At 34.9% G+C, this 20,550-nt stretch overlaps 1 protein-coding gene across 1 annotated transcript; it reads right to left on the minus strand.

Moving 5' to 3' along the window:
- Window positions 1-362: 362 nt before the first annotated feature.
- LOC129226245 (P-selectin-like) lies at window positions 363-15,383 on the minus strand. Its single transcript, XM_054860845.1, has 4 exons — window positions 15,291-15,383; window positions 7,634-7,846; window positions 2,677-2,913; window positions 363-367 (listed from the first exon to the last, which is right to left on the minus strand). Exons 1-4 carry the CDS (start codon window positions 15,355-15,357, stop codon window positions 363-365), a joined length of 522 nt encoding a protein of 173 aa, XP_054716820.1. The 5' UTR covers window positions 15,358-15,383.
- Between the last annotated feature and the right edge of the window lie 5,167 nt (window positions 15,384-20,550).

Consider the following 20,550-nt stretch of genomic DNA (forward strand, 5'->3'; position numbering starts at 1 on the left):
CAACAGCTGGCACAAGCATGCTTTGTGGCAGTGAAAAGAGAATTGATGCAATTACTGTTTGAATTTTGCTCAACGCTGTTAAAACGCTTGCTTTAGTGTGTATTACGTTGGAAATTTGTAGTGTTAATGCTAAAATTCGTCTTTTAATTTTTCCAGGTGAGGGTGACATTATTATTATGTGTATAAAAAATTTTTTTTTTTCATGAATATTTTTACAATGTGCTTTGATGTTTATTTAGGTGCACGGTTATGGTAAAAAATATTGCGCCAGGTTCTTTAAAAAAGAACGTTGAACGTGTTTGTATAAACAGTAGAAAAAAGGCAAGCCAGGGGAGTATACATTTATAACTATTTTTAGCTATTCATCCTGAAATGAAACAGTTACTGAGAATTGATGGTGTGGACCAAATAAAATACAATATTATTCTTTATTAAGTAAGCATACGATAACTATAATGCAATTGAAGGGCTCGGGGTAGAAATGTGACAAGCCACAAAGAGAGCCTTTTCGATCAAAATTTTTGTTTCTCATGACTAAAATTGAAATAAAAATGACAATGGATGATGTGATTTGGAGACAAACATATCCGGTTTTAGTATTGCAGGATATAGAATTATAGTCCCTTTGAAAAATACTATAAATATTTTTTACAAGTTGGAAATTGGCCAACTGAAAAACTCACATCATGTGGCGTATCACATCTTGCCCTGAGCGCTTCAATTAGTTTTTCCTAAAAAATTTCTATACACCACTGGGATTCAAATTACGTATAAACCCATAAGTAACACCCCATAAAGAATACAAACCCGTACCCGTTACTCATACCCAAACCCGTTACCCATAAAGAATACAAACTCATCTTTTGCCATTTCATGAACAGCTATGTCTTGCTTGAAATGATTTTTACAGGACATCAAACGAGCACCGCCTTTGAGTAAGCCGTCCGGCTAATCCTGAATCAACCGGTTCAGGTTGAATTCGTTAGACGTTGCTTAATCAAAGTTAGATTTTCCATCATTGGCTAATAGTTGGATTTTCCAAAGCCTGATCAACGTTGGACGTTGTTTAGGCGTTCTAACATAGCCACTGGTTAGCAGGTAGAGTAACGGCACCAGAGTAACAGACAAGGGTCCAGAGTAACATATAGTCATAAGTTTAGATTTAAATAATAAGAATTTTAGGCTTGTTAAACTGATGTTGCTGTGGACCATGAATACAGTGCAACCATCTAGTGCTATCAGAGTGAATTTTGTGATCCAGTTGGTATTTACCAGGCAGTGGTAGAAGGCTATGAACAGCCACCACGAAATATGCCGCTGTTTCATGTTCATTTGAATTTAATAAGGTTTTAGATCTAAAAATGAAGAACTTTTGCACATTTTGAAAAGAAAAAGGGAATTTTGTCCATTACTCATCCTTTCGTCATCCTATCTATTACTGGGTATGTTCAGAATTTTCGGTGTCTGTTACTACAGGTCGGACTTTTTTTCGAAATGGAGCAAATAAAAATAACATTAACTAGTTCAGAGGATCCAGAAGCAGACAAACGTTAGACGAGATGTAGTTTCATGATAGAAAAATAGTTTCAAAAAGTCTAAACACATTAAAAGGCTCAGAAAATTGAGTTAACCTGAGAGCGATGTCTTAAGCATGTCTGTGATTGGTGCCGTTACCCTAGTACCACAAATTGTTTTAATAATGTTACCAGTCAGTCAAGTGGCAATGCTCAGAACAAATGCATCTCAAGAATGGTTGATGAGCGGACGTTTTGATCACAACAGCAGCCCAATTAGCACACAAATAAAAACAACAATGTACAAACATGCATTAGAAAAACTGCTTAAACAATAAAGTTCAAGTGAACGAGGGATAACGAAAAATACTTTCACAGAAGCTGTCTGTCCTTCACGAGAAAAGCTCCCGCCGTTAGTCTGAGCCCGTCTACTGCTGCCATAGAAACGGACTTCGTTCATTTTCTTAGCAGAAGTTTTTTTTTTTTGGCGCCATTTCGCCATTCTTATTTTTGCCTTTGTGCAGTCGTACGGGTTTTTCCAACATTAAGCTTCCATTGGAGAAATGAGACACTGTCCTTCACGAGAAAAGCCCCCGCCGTTAGTCTGAGCCCGTCAACTGCTGCCATAGAAACGGACTTCGTTCATTTTCTTAGCAGAAAGGTTTTTTTTTTTTGGCGCCATTTCGCCATTCTTCTTCTTGCCTTTGTGCAGTCGTACGGGTTTTTCCAACATTAAGCTTCCATTGGAGAAATGAGACACTGTCCTTCACGAGAAAAGCCCCCGCCGAAATGTCTGTGCCTGCCTATTGCTATGGCAACGAGGAGTGTCTGATTCTTCCAAGGGAACCTCAATGTTGGAAAAACGTGTACGATTGCACAAAGGCAAGAAGACAATTGACGAAATGGCGCAAAAAAAAAAAAAAAAAAAAAAAAAAAAAAACTCCTGCTAACCCTGGCAGAAAATGAACGAAGTCCGTTTTTATGACAGTAGACGGGCTCAGAATTTACGGCGGGAGTTTTTCTCGTGAAAGACAGACAGAAGTTGCTTTAACAATATACAAGCGCAGACATTTCGACCGAGGCTTTTCTGGTGATGGGCAGACAGTAATTTACGTTGAATTTTTAAGTTAACACATGAAAAAAACACAGAAAGAACGAGTACCCGATTTGGGAGTCGATTCGCACGATGGCCTTTTCGCCGTCCATTTTCCTCCACTAGTGCAGTATATGGAATCAGTTCCTCGCAGTTGGTACCCCTCGACGCAGTAGTACGTCATTTGCGTCCCCAGTCGAAATCCCCGCTGGTGCTGACGAGAGGTGATGGGGTGCGTGGACATGCGATCGCCATTTTTGATGTATCCAGGGTCACGGCAGAGCGATTGATCCTGTGATGCTTCCGCTAAAAAAGAAACGAGCATCACATGACTGCCTTTTACACCAATTTTATGTTATTTTCCCATTATTGGCAATTTTAGTGTGATTCAATAGTTAACTACCTGAATATCACCAACAGTGGCCAGATTAAAAAAAAAAAATCACCAAATTTGTCGCCAAGTTGGCGGCAAAACAAGTTGGCGACCAAAAGACTGGCGATGTATCAAGTGTCTGCCAAATTATTACACTACTTGAGTTTGCATCGAAATTAACAATGATTTCCCCCCAAAAAGGTGCAAAAGACCCCTTTAGAAACACCCGAATGCAACGAAAAGGAAAGGTGCACAACTAGACCCCCACTAGGAGTCTACGTAGCAAATTTCAACTTTCTAGGACATACCGTTCTTGAGTTATGCAACATACATACGCACATACACACATACGTACATATATATACGTACATACAGCCGTCACGAGGAAACTCGTTGTAATTAACTCGGGAATCGTGAAAATGGATATTTAGGGCGTCTATACGTTCTTAGGTATATATGCACGTGTGGTCGAGTCGAAAAAAAACTCGTCATTCATTCGATTTTCGGGTGAAATTTTTTTTTCGAATGCAATATTTCCTTTTTTGTAAAAGGAAGTAAAAAGAAGCAATAAGATGTGTAGTCCTCTTCGTCTCTAAGGGGGTTCAAAAATGCATTGCTACAGGCCCACAGCCGATACCGCTGACCGATGGAACCCAAAACATTCCAAACCACAGGTTGCAGAGTTGGAAACAGAATAATATAAGGATAAAGGAGTCGGAGTCAGAGTCGCTAAAAAAAAAAAAAAAAGATCGTCCCTGACTTTAGGCTTATTATTTCCAAAAAAAATAAAATAAATAAATAAAATAAGAGACTCTAATTAAATTTTGATTTGTTCGTTTTCATGGCTAAGCTATCATTGGCAACCAGCTGTCTGGATTATTTATAACTGGATCATTTCACGTTAAATCAACGAGACTCCGAAATTGACCGATCATCGATTTCTACAAAATTTACAGGTTTGAGTCTACTCAAGTGATAATAGAAAGAAAAAATATTTTTTTTAGAATTTTTTTGACCATTAGTTTTTTGTGTGACCCCCCAAAGTATTTGAAAAATGGAAAAAAGTGACATTTCGGTTGCTACAAAAATTCATTTTTCTCAGCTTCTATCGGAGCTATAGTGTCGTACTAGGTGTCATTTTAAAGCTCTTAATAGACTTTCACAAGGTATGGCACTTGGCAAGGTTACGTGAAATTCATGTTTCAAGGTCACCCAAATTTATATTCGATTTTGAATATTTTAAAAAGTAAATTTTTTACAAATCTGAAAAAAAATATATATATATATATATATATATTTTGCTTATTAATGTAATCTACACGTGATAAAAATTTCGGAATGGGACAGCAATGGAATCGTAATGAAAATTAATTATTCCTTTTCAATTAACAACCGCAAAAGGAAAAATTGCATTATTCTGAGAAACCGAATTATTTAATAACTATGGTTTAAAAACCGTATTTGGTTTTAACACAATATATATATATATATATATATATATATATATATATATATATATATATATATATATATATATATATATATATAATCTTACTTTTCAACAAAAATTTCACAACACTTTTACGCATGAAATACACCGCCAGTTCAGTTATTCCATCCGAGGACTGCAGTTTCGTGCTTATTAGCACTCATCAGCCCGGATTGGGAAGTGCCTGAGCTGGAGGTGGAAAACCCTTTATGGCTGGAAATTAACAAGGGGAATGACTTCCTTGTATAATGGGAAATCAAATGTGGTGTCATTACTACCATCTGTTATTAAGAAATGGCATTTTGTCTTTGGGTAACGGAGCGGAGGTGAGAATTTATTGTGTGACATAATTCCTTATCCTACTAACAGGAACTAAAACACAATATTAAAAAGTTAAATACACTTAAACAATTAGTATTTGAGACACGTTTGAAAGAAATAATAAATAAAGAAGTATATACTTTTAGTTAAACAAGTTACTAAGCAACATAAACAGTCACACCAGGTGTGTGACATGCCACGGAGGTGAGAATTCACACATTGTGAGCCAAAAATATGCTAAAATAAAAATTATTAAAATATTGTTATCAAGTTTAAATAGATATATTTTTGATGAAATTAAAAAGCATTGTTAAATGAATTGTTCCTTAAAATTTTTACTGTAAAAGGCGTGTGACTGAAAAGTTACACTTTTTCAATATATACAGTAATTCAATACTAAGTTCCTTCTGGTAAAAACATTATGTTAGGGTTTAGGAAATATAATTAACTTAGAAAAAAATAACTTTAAACTGGCTGAATAACCTCTTGAAATTATACTATTCTGAGAATCATAGTTTTTTGATTTCATACACCAGCTAAGGGGCGGTGAATGAGCCGGATGTAAGGGAGGGGCGGGGGGGGGGGGAGGAGCGGCCGGCTCCCTTACCCTGAATGGTATTTTCTGAAAGGGTGGAAAATTCAAGCGTGGTGCGAAAACCTGGATCTAAAAGGCGTCATTACTACTTTGATAAAATGAAAGAGAGCTGAAAACTGCGTTTTTTGTACTTAACGTTCGAAAAATATCGGGAAGAAATTTTCTAGCTTTGTTGCTCCTTATCCGTAAACTGAGCCAAGCATACATTACAATGGTGTCTTTGTTGCTTCAATTTCAGATAATTTCTTGTGGGTAACCTCTCCTCCCTCTCCTTTTCACAGCTTAAATACAATTGTATTTTAAGACTTCATTATCAACACATTTCCGGAGGAGAATCACCGGACTCCCCAAAGTTACCAAAGATAGTCTAAAATTGCCTTTTTCAAATTTCGATTTCGTAAAATTTTCGGTTGGAGCCCCCGAATCCCTTGACCGTAGCTGATTTCGTGCTGTGAACATTTTTCTAGAAATACTCTCACTGAAAGAAAATCCAACCCGTTGAGAAGATTGTTAGGAAAAAATTGGATTCTCGGGTCAGCACTGACAGTTGAGCTTGGGCGGTCACAATAGTCATCAATTTGAATGCCTGTTATGGGGCTTGCTTCTTATATTTGCTAACATTATTTTGTTTTTTAATAAAAGTCAGTGCTATATTTTTTCAATGATCGTATACAGTCTGATCACCATGCAAATGCAAACGTCCAGTTTACAGCCAGAAAAGGACACATTTATTAGTTTTCAGGGAGGAAAACTTTTGCAGATGTATGTTAGCCTCTAAATTAAGCAGAGTCAAATTAAAATTAACTTAACACGCGCACATCAAATTTTTACTTTCCCCCTCATTCGAATAGACTCATCTTCACTGGACGTTTGGCGATTCCATTTCATTGGTGGCCATACTATACATTTCCTTTGGACGCTTTGTATGATGAGAAAAAATCGCAAATAGAAATCGTCTATTTAATCTTTATCTTTACTAATAATAAAGCTGAAAGTCTGGATGTCAGGATCTCTGTCTGGATCGCTCTCTAACAGGATCTCTGTGACGCGCATAGCGCCTAGACCGTTCGGCCGATTTTCATGAAATTTGACAAAAAATTAGTTTGTAGCAAGGGGATGCGCACCTCGAAGCGATTTTTTGAAAATTCGATTTTGTTCTTTTTCTATTATAATTCTAAGAAACATTTTCCCGAGCAAAATTGTCATAAGATGGACGAGTAAATTACCAAGTTATCATAACGTGGAACCGTAACATGGGCAAGCCAACTGGCGAGAAATTCACCATACATTATTTCTAAATACAGGGTGTTCCGTTTTAACCTGGAAATACGTCTATTTTCGCAACCGTTGGTCCTAGATGTATACTTCCAATTACAAAAATGTTCAAAATCAGATGAGGAGTTAAGGTATTGAAAGTTTGAAGTAAAAATAAAAATGAGTCAAAAATACAAAATTTAACTTTTTATACGGGCTCTAGGTCGTTTAAAGAAATAATCTCCATTGAAAAATATTACCAGCACAAAAAACTTGACGTTTGCGCAACCAAAGCTGAAGGAGATATTCTAGTTCAAAGTTTTAAGGGACTAGACAGAAGATGAGATTGGAACTTTTCGCCCTTTCAGAGGAATGTGAGTTTGTAGAAGTAAATTAAATAAGTATTTATATTTTTCATTGCTATTCCAAAAAAATGCAAATGTTATGCCTTGATACGCAAAAGCACACTACAAAACCTCGAACAATTTGAAAAATCACACTATATGCACACATATAATTTTAAATAATTGTTAACTGCTATATTTCCCCCCAAAAGATATTATTGATGGCGAGTGTAAAGTGGTGTAAGTCACAAAACGCTGCGTTTCATAGCTCGGTTAATATTATTCGTACTAATGTCAAACTCTTTCTGTTAGAATGATTTTTCATTGGAGAAAATTTCCCTAAATATAAGTAAGGGTTCTGAAGCCCGTATAAAAAGTTAAATTTTGCATTTTTGACTCATTTTTATTTTTAATTTAAACTTTCAATATCTTAACCCTGCATCTGATTTTGAACATTTTCGCAATTGGAAGTATACACCTAGGACCAACGGTTGCGAAAATAAAGGTCTTGCAATTTAAAACGGAACATTTTGTATACAGGCGAACCAAGAGACCTTTTAAATTTCCACTACGGGCAAAGCCGTGCGGGTACTACTAGTAATAAACAAATATAATAGTAAAATAATTTTCAAGAAAGAGTGAACCATTACTTGTTGTGGTCGCAGTCGAATAACAGACCGGGTTTTTGCTCGACCAGCTTCCGGAAGGTAGACATGAGATGTAGGTGTTTCCCTCCAGGACGTAGCCGGACTTGCAACCGTAAAGGACAGTATGTCCGGGAAGATACACTGGAGATTGTCCGGACGGACTATTTATATTCACTCGATATGCATTAAGCACATTTCCTGGATCGGGGCAAGTCACTGAAAAAATAAGATAAAATAAATGAAAAATAAATAAATATTAGTGGATGAAGCAGACAAAACATTTTGCTTCAAAAGAATAAACTACTGAATGATTTGAGTTCTAATTGGAGTGATACTCTTTTTTACTAATAATAAAGCTGAAAGTCTCTCTGTTCGGAGGATGTCTGGATCTCTGTGACGCGCAAAGCGCCTAGACCGTTCGGCCGATTTTCATGAAATTTGGCACCAAGTTAGTTTGTAGCATGGGGGTGTGCACCTCGAAGCGTTTTTTCGAAAATTCGATGCGTTTCTTTTTCTATTCCAATTTTAAGAACAAAATTATCATAAGATGGACGAGTAAATGACGAAATTATCATAACGTGGAACCGTAACATGGGCGCAAGCCAATTGGCGTGATACGAAATTATCATAACGTGGAACCGTAACATGGGTACAAGCCAATTGGCGAGAAAATTCACCATACACTATTTGTAAATATACAGGCGAACCAAAAGATCTTTTAATTTTTCTATTACGGGCAAAGCCGGCGGGTTCCACTAGTAATATTATAAATTTCATCCGCTTGTAAGTATCAAGAAAACGATTGATAGTAGGTATGTCATTGAGATACATAACGGGTATAAGGATTTGTATCCTTACTGTATTGAAACTCTTAGAGGGATTTTCCATTATAGTGGACTTTAAAATAGATATTTTCGGTAAGCGACATCTTATAGCAAAAAAAAAAAAAAAAAAAACTAGTATGTTGTGGCCATTACGAAACTTTCTTCCATATTTTTCTTTTTTTTTCTGATCCCTCCCCATGCTTGACGGGGAAGCAATATTCCCAACAAACACAAAATGACACATGCAAAAACTTGACGACCATCCCAATGTTTGAATTATTGCAAAAGCAAAGCAAAGAGCGAAAATTGAAAGTTATTTTAAAAGCCTTGCTTGAATTAGTTACAAATATTTTATTTGTTAACAAACATAAGATGGTAACAGTTAAAAATTTTAAATCATTGAGATAATATTTCCGATCATTTCCATACAATTAAAATCACGAGAAATACGCAGACGATAATCTATTACGATTTATCTTTCTTATTGTTGCATTAATAATTTTTATTCGCTAAAAAATAATGATAATAAAAATAAATCAACACCTCTTGGCGCGATTGGCGCCAAAATTGAACCAAAGCCTGTTTACATATATTCCAAATTTCAACCAGAACGTAGCATTACTTCTTGAGATAGGGCACTCACAATGGAAAAAAAGAACGGGCGATTGCGCTACCCCCTTTATAGCTGTTGACACCAAAATAAAATCAGCTCTTATACCCACTAAGGGCTACTTGCCGATAAATTTTTCTTTCATTCCGTTCATTATTTCTTGAGATACATCAGTCACAATTGACGACAAAAAACGTTCTATAGCTCGACCCCCGTTTGAATTATTGACACCAAAATTGAATCAGCACCTGTTCCTGTTACTGGCAACATATGGACCAAATTTTGTTCAATTCCGCCAGTTACTTCCTGAGGAATAGCAATCACGCGTAACTCAAAAAACGTCCCATTGCTCCACCCCCCTTGGAGGAATTCGCGCCAAAAACCAACGGGCACAAGTTCACATAGGCGCAAATATGCGTACCAAATTTCGTTCGATTTCATGCGGTAGATTTTGCTGTAGAGCGGCCACAAAAAACTGGTCACACACAGACGTGACACACACACACACACACACACATACACACACATACACACAGACAGACAGACATTTTCCAAAAATAGTCGAAATGGACTCAGCACACTTCAAAACGTTCGAATCCGTCAAAATTCGAAATTCGAAAATTTGCACGAATCCAATACTTTCTTCTATATATTAGATATAGAAGAAAGTAAAAAAGCGTGTCTCATCATCCTAAAGCGGGAAAAATAATATTAAGATAGGTTGAGCTTTGAAGTCAGAAAAAAAAGATTAATTTGAGTTTTGACATATGGAATTCAAATTATGTTTTTCGAAATCACAAGTATGTGTATGTAGGCGTGTGTGTTTGTGTCTGTGTGCAGGCATGAGTGTTGTGGTTATGTGTGTGTGTGTAGGCGTGGGATGTGTGTGTGAAGGTGTGTGTATATATGCGCTTGTGTGTAGGTGTGTGTATGTATGCGCGTGTTTGTAGGTGTTTATGTATGCGTGTATGCGCGCGTATGTAGTATATGGACGCAACCTGGATACTGTTTTCGCTGGAGGAGCAGCACCGGGAGGGGCCGATCGACGGTGGTGCTGCAGAGGGAGGCGGGGGGGGGGGAATAAAATCATAGGAACATCAAAACCGTCAAGTGAGAACAATAAGCAACGTGAATGCTCGAAAAAGAGGTAAAAATGGTCAATTTTTTATGTGAATACAAATATTAAAAATTTCCTTTTGTTGCCATTAAAAGACTTCCTTTTAACACTAATTTTATCTGTCTTTGAATTTAATTACATTCCATTACGGAATGTAGTTCACGTGCAAACAGTTAAGTTTCTTGAAATCAGCCAAAATTCGTCTTTTTTAGGTTTTTATGGACAGTGCAGGAATCCATCACTGTTTAATAGTGATAAAGTGAAATCTAGCTAGGAACTCACTTTAGCACTATTTCAAAGTATCCAAACTTTGTGCTTTGTTATTAGTTGAGATGAATGAATTGGAATATATATGCTTGCTGCAAAATAAATGTCTTCTTTTTTTCTCAATTCTATTGGTTTAATTATGTTTAGTAAATCATTAAGAAAAGTAAGCCTAATAAACTTTGAAATGTTCTTTCTAAAACGTTAAATATCGGGAAAATGTATCATTTTGCTTCTTGAGCAAGTAAAGAAGGGAAACTTTTGCAACACTTCTGCCGGGTTTTTAAGCAAGAAACAATTTGTTTTTCTTTCTTTTTACTTTCATATATTTAATGAAATATGGTCGGATTATACCTTGACTTGGAAATTCTGTTACTGTGTGGTATCGTTTTATTACTGCTGATATTTCTTTTCAAATAATAAAAACATTTTAATTTTTAAAGTAAGTCCTGGAAGAAATGTTGTCCTTCGTTTGTTGTTGAAATGTTGTCCTTCGTTAAGGACGAAGCTTTGTCCTTCGTTTAAAGTTTGTATAGTTTACGATTGCGTGATTTATTTATTACTAGTGGCACCCGCACGGCTTCGCCCGTTATAGAAAAATTAAAGGTCTTTTGGTTCGCTTGTATATATTTACAAATAATGTATGGTGAATTTTCTCGACAATTGGCTTGTACCGACGTTACAGTTCCACGTTATGATAATTTCGTATCTCACCCATTGGCTTGCGCCCATGGTACGATTCCACGTTATGATAATTTCGTAATTTATGATAGTTTTTTTTTCTTAAAATTTGAATAAAAAAAACCACATCGAATTTTCGAAAAATCGCTTCGAGGTGCACATCCCCATGCTACATACTAACTTTGTGCCAAATTTCATGAAAATCGGCCGAACGGTTTAGGCGCTATGCGCGTCACAGACATCCTACAGATATCCTACAGACATCCTACAGACATTCTCCGGACAGAGAGACTTTCTGCTTTATTATTAGTAAAGATTCATTGATTGTATTAATATCAAATATAAAATTCCTCACAACCGGGCCGTTTAAATGAATTTAAATTCCATACGTAAAACAAACATTTTTGAAATTTACAAATCTAAAAGTTATATATAATCTTGGCCTGATGAAGGTAAAAATTTTACTTTCATTGGTAGTAAAATCGCGGAGAAATGGGACGGAAATGACGTCGGGAATGGTGAGCATTTGAAGACGACTTAAAGACATCTCTAGATATTTAGAGCCGAAATGATGCCTCAAATTCAGTGAAAAGCGTACATGAGTGTATGCTATCATAATTTTATTTTATTTTGTATTTTTCATCGCAAAAGTAGAATTGTTGATGAAATAGAGAATAATCAACTGGTATTCGTAGAAGGAAAACTTTCAAATCTGCCAAAGATATGTAGAGATCATGAAAAGCAATGTTACTGAACGCATAACAGAAGTTGCTTATAAATATACAGGCGAATCAAATGACTTAGTATTCTTAAACGGGCAATGCCGTGCGGGTGCCACTAGTATTTAATGAAGAGGTGACTGGTTGATTGGACATGAGTGATGGAATGAGCATAACTGAATCGGTCATTTTGTAAAAGGGGGTCAACTCCATTTTTTTTCGAAACTCACTTTATGGCTGTTTCCCACCCCTTTAGCACATCGGTTCCACGGGGAAAACGGCTCAAATATGTTCTTCTGAGGTAGTTTGGTGTAAGACCCCCACCAGCGTTCATTTTGAAAAAGAGTCATCTTTGGGAGATGACCCTTTTTCATAATGAACTTCGCGTTTTTCCATTTATTGTGGTTTCCGATGTCAATGATGTGGTTACCGTCAACTTTAATTTTGTATACATAATTTCACTACCGAAAAAGCTACATTTTATTCTTATCAAAAAGGAGAATGCCACAAAGGCCCTAATGAAGAATGCTCTTTTTTAAACGATTATATATGTTACCGTTAAAGTAGGAAATCCGTTATTTTATAGAATACCTAGTTATTTCATGGAATAACTGATCGGGTTCGTTAAAGTGTAAAACTCTCTTGTATTTCATTGTTTAACTAGTTATTTCATAGAATAACGATCAGAAGCCCGTTAAAGTGTTAAATAATCTATATCCGGTCGGTTGCTACAGCTCAAAATTTAGGTACTGGTCAGGGATTTAAAAAATATTCACGTAAAACCCAGTGTGTCAACAAAAAAAGTTCTTGTTTTAGAAATAATATTCTTTGTAATTCAAACTGTCATTTTAGTAATCCTTGTTGTAACAAATGATTTTATGGTACGCTTCCATAATTACCATTTATACGCTGCATAAATGAGATAAATTGCTTCTTGTCATTTTAATTGTCTATCATTAGTTGATTTATAGAATACTTATATATATATAGTTATTTCATTTTAGAAAAATTGTTTATTTTACACTTTAACTGTCTCTCATTAGTTAATTTATAGAATACCTAGTTATTTCATAGAATAACTATAGTTAAAGTGTCAAATTAATAACATGTTACACACTTTGACGGACACGATCAGTTATTTCATGGAATAACTAGGTATTTTATAAAATATCTGCATTTATTTTATGTAGTACTTTAACGGTAACATATACATTAAAAAAATCATTCCAAATGATGTTACCCCCCCCTCCCATTAAAAAAAACATTCCAAATGATGTTAAACAGCTTCATCTCTTCTGTGATGGTTGTCCAGGCTACAATCGTAATAATACAGTGTTACGATTTTTACTTTCGTTTGCAATAACTAAAAGATTTGAACAAGTTTCAATTTATTTCCCTCAACGAGGTCACTTTTTACTTTCTTCTATATCTAATATATAGAAGAAAGTATTGGATTCGTGCAAATTTTCGAATTTCGAATTTTGACGAATTCGAACGTTTTGAGGTGTGCTGAGTCCATTTCGACTATTTTTGGAAAATGTCTGTCTGTCTGTGTGTGTGTGTGTGTATGTGTGTGTGTCACGTCTGTGTGTGACCAGTTTTTTGTGGCTGCTCTACAGCAAAAACTACCGCATGAAATCGAACGAAATTCGGTATACATATGTGCCCCTATGTGAACTTGTGCCCATTGGTTTTTGGCGCGAATTCCTCCAAGGGGGGTGGAGCAATGGGACGTTTTTTGAGTTACGCGTGCTTGTTTAATGATTGTGACCGTGACTTTGCAACGGTTAAAAGGAAAATTCGCCACGAAGACCGGATTTATATACCTCAACAGTTCGAAGATTTCATCGTATCATCCTCTAATTCTAAAAAGTTCAATGTAAAGCATGTGACACATCAGGACGTAGCAGATTTTAAAAATTGGTGGCCAGATTATTTTAAAAAGAAAGTCATTTCGATTAGAAGTTACGGGAAAGGGGTTTCCAAGAAGCAAAAAGTTTGTTTTCGCTGCAAACAACTTTTACGAGTTTGTGTTCACAAATCTTGAACCGGGTGTTGCAAGGGCTAAACCATTCATTGATAGCTTAGTAGAAGAAATGTTTTGCATATTAAAAACATCGAAAAGTCAAAGCTTTTTATTCCAGACCCAGCAAACAATCCCGCTTATCAGAACAAAATTAAAATAAATGAAAAAAAAATGGATTAAAAAAATTACATCAATATATACCAGGTGCTCATAAAAATTTCTAACGGGAAATTTACGATTGGCCAACTATATCAACTGAAGAAGCAGCTAAAGAATTTTTTTTCGTTATCTAAATTCCTCTTTTCAGTTTTCACAATAAAATTCAATATTTTGCAAGAATAAACAATTCTAAATATTTTGCAGTGACATTTATTTTGAAAAACCTATGTTCATTTTGATACTGGTCTCATCTCCCGTTTAAAAAAAAAAAAAACATGTTTTTAGCCAATTATTACAGCAAAATTTTGGGATCGTGTCAATTTCAGATAAGTTTCATCACACCTTAAAAGAAAAAAAAAAAGAAAAATTAAATGAAATTTAAAAAATAAGGTGAATATAAGTTTTTTCTTTCCCCTGAAAATTTTGAAAAAGTGAAGTTGACCTTTTTTCAAAATGACCGATTCAATTGATGACGTGAACATATTAGAACAGATGCTTCTCATTAGCTTTTGGTAAAGACAACAGATTCCGTCAAGGTATGACGGATGAAAATTGCTTTACTCTTCTACATTTGAACGAAGCCATTGCCTGTTTGATGATATTTTGATAGTTGAAATTTTAACCCTAACACCTGTGGATTAACCCTAAACTCCAGTAGAAGTGTTTTCGTTCCTTCATTCCCCTGAAACGACACAGTCTTACTAGTAAAACTGTTAAGTTGCCGGATAGAGTTCAGCCTTATCACAACAAAGCCTTTCCTTCATGTTAAACATTACCAAAACATGTCATAAAATTATCATGCCGTGGCGCGAGTTTCTTTGTTGAAACAAGCGGGTTACTCGATCATCAGCAATTATTTATATAAGGATGATTATCATAATAATTTATGAGTTATATTTCATATAATTTTTATTAAATGATTAAAATTGCTTTTAAACATCATTATTATTATTTTATTAAAACAACCCACCACCACTTCAAACAAACAATTAACTATAAATTAGGACTGAAATAATCATTAAAATAACTTTTTAGTTTGCAATCCATCGATTTTTCTTACGAAGAAGAGACAAGAAGCAATTGAAAAAGGAATGGGTCAGACATGCGACCGGCAAGATACGAGAAGATATTGTTAATCTTTGAGCTTTTTTTTTAACTACAAGCAAAGCACACTGGCAGAATTCGGTCCTCATATTTTGCATACTCATTTCCCTCCAGGGCGCCCGGTCTCATTCTGATTCGCCAGATCATTTGACTTACCTTGAGAAAAAATGGCGTCTATGTTCGAAGCTACAAGTATCCAAGCAAAGATTGTTGTTGTCTTCATCCTAGACAGGATGTCAACGTTCAAGAGCTAAATCTTCTTCATGCCAACTGGAGGCGAGTCCTGTCCTGTCTTGCTCATCATAGGTACAGCTATGATTGATTTTGCATTTAGGAAATCACGTCACGATTGCGAGTGAGAGAACCGGTTCCCTTCAGGAAGAATATCGGATGTAAAGTGATTCATATCTTACAAATAATATCTGCCACGGTAAAAATGGCAGAAAAATTAAACGCACTATTTTTACCCATTCTTGCACAACGATTAGTTTTTTTTTTTGCGCAAGTTTTCCTCGGTTTGCCAATGGGGTCGTTTCCAAGAGTTCAAAAGTATTTTTTTTTTCTGTAAGAGCATGCTTAAAAAAATAGGACCTGATCATTTTTTAAATAATTTGTTTAAGTTTAATATTTTAAAAAAATACTTAAATCGGTGAGCTTTCATTGTTTTTATTCTTGGCGATGATATCACAAGTGATGAAATGTCATTCTGTGCTGCCACTCACAGAGCCAAATATTTAATTCGCATCTTTACTCTCGTGTATTGGCAACGATATGGTTGATAACAAGCGTAGAGTGCAATTTTAATTCGCTGCTTGATTATTATAACGTGGAAACGTAGTAAAAAGATGCGGCAAAGTGCATCATTTGTGACGTCATAAAGACCACGCCTTGTTTGAAAAATCGGACATTTTAAAAAATTAACTAAAAAAAAACTGCTAGGAAAATGAAAGTATTTTCTGGACCCATGTTATTTTTTTTGCTCATTCTATCCATTTCAATTATTAAAAGTAATACCTTTGACTGAAAGAAGCAACCCTATTATGTGATTGTGTTACAATGTAAAAGGTTATAAAAAGTTTGAAGGCTAAGTTAGTCAAACAAGCCATAAATCTAAACTTTGACAACTATATTTTTGCTCTCGAAGATGGTAATGCAATAGGTAATTCAATAGCTATTGCAGTTGCTAATGCAATAGCTAAATCTAAACTAAGAGAAAAGTGAATTCTATCGAAATTCTAGCCTTGTAATGTTGTTGCTGTTGTCTTGTGCCAGCTAGGCTGGCAATTTGGGGTGTACTGCTTCTCATTTCTAACTGTACCGTAATTTTCAGTAAGTTACTATAGTACTGTTTGACCACGGATTGTATGTAATTTGGCAATCTGCCACGTAAAGACGATTCCATCTGAATGAATCTAGCAGGGGAGAAGGGAAAATAACGATGGGATTTTGATGCACGCGTTTTATAATGTCACTAGTGCCTTATTCATTTATTGCATTCTCAAAACTAAAATAGGGGAAACAAAAATAGTTACCATGGAAACAACAAGAAGAAAATTAAATATTTTCTTTTCGTTCAGGAACGTAAAAGCAAAATGGTAAGCTCAAAATTTCCTTGTGAATAAACAAATCAATTAATTTTTGCCGTGAGAATATGGATCGAATAGACTTTAGATTTAAAATATGCTGCTGTAAGCAAATTTTGATTTTTACAAAACTTAGGCTAAATAATAGAGAGGCAAAAGTGCATATCTGGAACAAACCAACTTACACCCCTATTAACTAATAGATACGTCTATTTCCGCCTATAAACCGGATATTAGCCTTTCCATGTAATAGATGGTCAGTCAGTAGTTCAGTAAGTTACTGTACCGTAATTTTAATAAGGTATATTTCATGTATTTCTGCCTTAGCCCTGGCTATAAGGTGGTAAGTGACTGAAAATACCATGCCTTGCCTTCAATCTTCGAGTTGAACCGAACCATTGCTTCGGTCACTCGTCTGGTCTGTGCTAATTCTATATTAGCTACCAGTTTGTATGGCACTCTAGGCTTCCTTAAGAGGTTTTCCACCTCCTCACTTCCTATGCCGGGCTGATGAGTGCTAATAAGCACGAAACTGCAGTCCTCGGATGGAATGACTGAGCTGGCGGTGTATTTCATGTACCGTAATTTGGTATGAAGTACAACTTCCACACATGCAATAACAGCCCGTTTATAGGGTAAGCAACCATTCAAAGCAGTACAACACATTAACACAAAGAAAGGACATGGACAGGGGAATGAAAGTAGATCCATGCCCGAGCCAGGATTCGAACCCGGAACTTCCTCACCGCAGTCAGACTCCTCTGACCAATGCGGTTGGCTAGCTTTGTAATATTAATATAGATAGAATCACCACAAAATCATCACAGAGGCATGAAAATCGACTGGAGAGGCAGGAGGGTCAAGAGAAATTCTGATAACTGGTCCAAGTACGCAGCTGATTCCGAGTCACATATTTGACTGTTTCGCTATAAGTGCGAATCTAAAGAGGATAGGAATTTTCCTTCATCGGTAAAACTATATGCTGTAAATATTAATGAAATTTCATAGGCAGTCAACAAAAACCACGGCTGTATCTAATACGACTTTCATAGAAACGACAAAAAATGAAAGTTCAAAGACTAAGACCGACATCTATCAGACGTCAAAGCACTACATTCTAAAATTAATGTTATTTTTGGAATGCAGTTTACTGATAAATTCACCAAAAAAAAAAAAAAAAAAAACACTAATGTCATGTATCCCACCCTTGGCGACTTTTTCCTGTTGGCGCCAAGAAAGCGTCGCCAAGAAAACGATGTATGACGACATATGTCATACATCGTTCTTAGCGATGCTTTTTTTAGCGACAACAGGAAAAATTCAGATAAAAAAACATGAAAGCACTTCAGAACACAATATATATATATATATATAAACAGCATAAAACCACAACAAAAAACATCGCGAAAATACGCTTCAAAAATACCAGAAACTAGAAAGCTTTTGTACGCAAAGAACAATGACTAGAAAGTATTTAAAATACTTAAATTAACAAATTACTACAACAGTTCACCAATGCAATATGTACCAATAGAAATAAAAGCTATTTTCCAACATGCATTTCATCGAACAAAATCTTTTCTCATACTCTGCTAAAAAAGAGCAAAGCGATTCAAATTGCGATGTTTAAAGCGGAAAACATCCCCAAAATCAATAACTATTTTAGCCAAAAAAAAAAAAAACCGCTTAGTTACTCAAATTTCGATGTATGACAGGTAGAAATGTGTCAACAGAACATCCCAAACATAAATAATACAAAAATACCATACATTAATTTGCTATCCAGACATGCTTTCAAAATACCTACTATATTTTACATAAAATAACATATTTTTATAAAATGCTAGATTCAACTTATTTTCAGAAATTCAGTACCTAAAGGAGGCACGTTTATAGAATATGTCTAAATAGTTCGTGTCATCGATAAGAATTAACTTTTAGAATAAAATAACCGTACTATTTTTGTAAAATTTATTTACATACAGTAAAAATAAAGTTAAAAACTAAAAGAAACCCTCAAGATTTTGTAAAAACAAAGAATTCCGGAAGTGAGAGTTTTTTTTTTTTTTTTGAACTATAAAAAAAGAACTTACTTTTATTTGGTATAAATCTTCACACTGTCTGAAACAAAACAACATTTGACAATGGCATCTTACAGGGCCTGGGTTTCATGAATAAAAGTCCCGGCTCTCTCCATTTTATCTCTTCTCAATGGTGTTCATCCAGAAAAATTTTGAGCCTTTATACTATGACGTCGGTCTGGTACTCATGGGCTCTTGCTCTACTATTCAACCTTGTACAATCAAACTTTCTTACTTTATTATGAAAACGTATTACATTTCCACAGTAGTCAATGAAGTCGTTAAATGTTATGCCGTAGAAATGTCGGATTGAATTTTGTAAGCGACGTTTGAAATTTAAGGCAAAGGATAAAAGAGGTTAAATGCTATAGTTGCAAATATAATATGATAATAATTCAGTCACAGATAACATACAATTTATTGAAAATCAATTGTACATTTGCTTTACAAAATAAATATTATTTACACTGCACCATTATTAAAATCAATTTCAATTAAAAATGGTTTTTTAAAACATATTTCAACGAACACAAAAGATTTCTGAAGTTACAAAACAGTCAATACAACGGAAAATACTAAATGAGACTTTTCAAACTTTAGTTTTAAAACTGTCTTTTGGTGTCAAAGAAAGTATTTTTCTGTAAAAACCTTATGATATTTAGGGTGACTAACTACGCATTCTAAACAAAATATTGAAAATGTTACATCGTTACATCTTTTATTTAATTTAAAAAAAATCTCTCTGCAGATTCGTTTTAACATTTTACATTTACTACTTTCGGGTTTTTTTGAATGAAGTTCCAAGTTCATTTGACCTAGCTGCTAATTTCAACAGTATCGTTGGATGACAAATAATTTCGGGTCGCTATTTTTGCTGTTTCGGTTTTTATTTGTGTATGCTTTATTAGCTAATTTCTTTTACAAAAGTTGTCTAAATTGCCTCCTATTACCTTCTCAACGCCAGTGGTCCCTTGAGATAAACAAATAGCCTCTTATCCAGCTCACATGCCTCATTAAAACACTATTATTATGAGGATGCTCAGAACAGGAATTAATTTACATTAATAAAATGGGATAGTTATTTTCAATTTTGAGTGTAAGAGAGGAAAGATTCATACTGGAATCACCTAATTTTAGTCACCTGAATGGTGATTTTCTGAACTTTTATTTGACTACGAGGAAAAGTGGAGAAAAGATTTTTAATTCCTTTCGATGCATAAGCGGAAAAAAGCCACTGCGTGTATCAATATCAGTTTTCGAAATCACATGTTATTGGTTCAACTAAAATTAACGAAAGAGAGTAACAATTTTCATTACTCTATTTAAAGGATAAAATGTTCTCTTCGTAAAATGCATAGATGCACGATGCACAGTGCCAACTTGAAATCATTTTCAAAAAATTAAGTTTCATTCATTTTGCTAAGTCGTTCGACTTAGCAAAATGAAGAAATTGGTTCTAAGCCTGATTTCAATGTAAGATATTAAACATATTAATACTATTTTCTTATTAATTTGTTTTAATAGCTTAAAACAGTTTTTTTTTAAATTTAACTACTTTTCATCAGAACCCCATTTGACTGACTTTGGTTTCCTTAAATGTAATTTTCTTAGTAAGTAACATTATCCTGTTTAGGTCCTCGAGACAGCCATTCCAACTGCAGTGTCCAAATTATTCGTGTATGTTTATCACTTCGGTTCTTCTATCAGTAACTTTACCATTAAATAATTCTGTTTTAAAAGGTAGTTAAATTA

The sequence above is a fragment of the Uloborus diversus genome, chromosome 7 (genome assembly GCF_026930045.1).
Source record: "Uloborus diversus isolate 005 chromosome 7, Udiv.v.3.1, whole genome shotgun sequence".
In the NCBI taxonomy this organism is placed as follows: domain Eukaryota; kingdom Metazoa; phylum Arthropoda; class Arachnida; order Araneae; family Uloboridae; genus Uloborus; species Uloborus diversus.

Bases quoted from the DNA above. Each gene is read 5' to 3' on its own strand.
- LOC129226245 (XM_054860845.1), bottom strand. From the start codon at position 15,357: ATGAAGACAACAACAATCTTTGCTTGGATACTTGTAGCTTCGAACATA. The intron at 7,847-15,290 runs GTAAGTCAAATG...TTATTTTTTCAG, and splicing joins AGACGCCATTTTTTCTCAAG to TGACTTGCCCCGATCCAGGA. The intron at 2,914-7,633 runs GTAATGGTTCAC...TTTCTTTTTTAG, and splicing joins TTCGACTGCGACCACAACAA to CGGAAGCATCACAGGATCAA.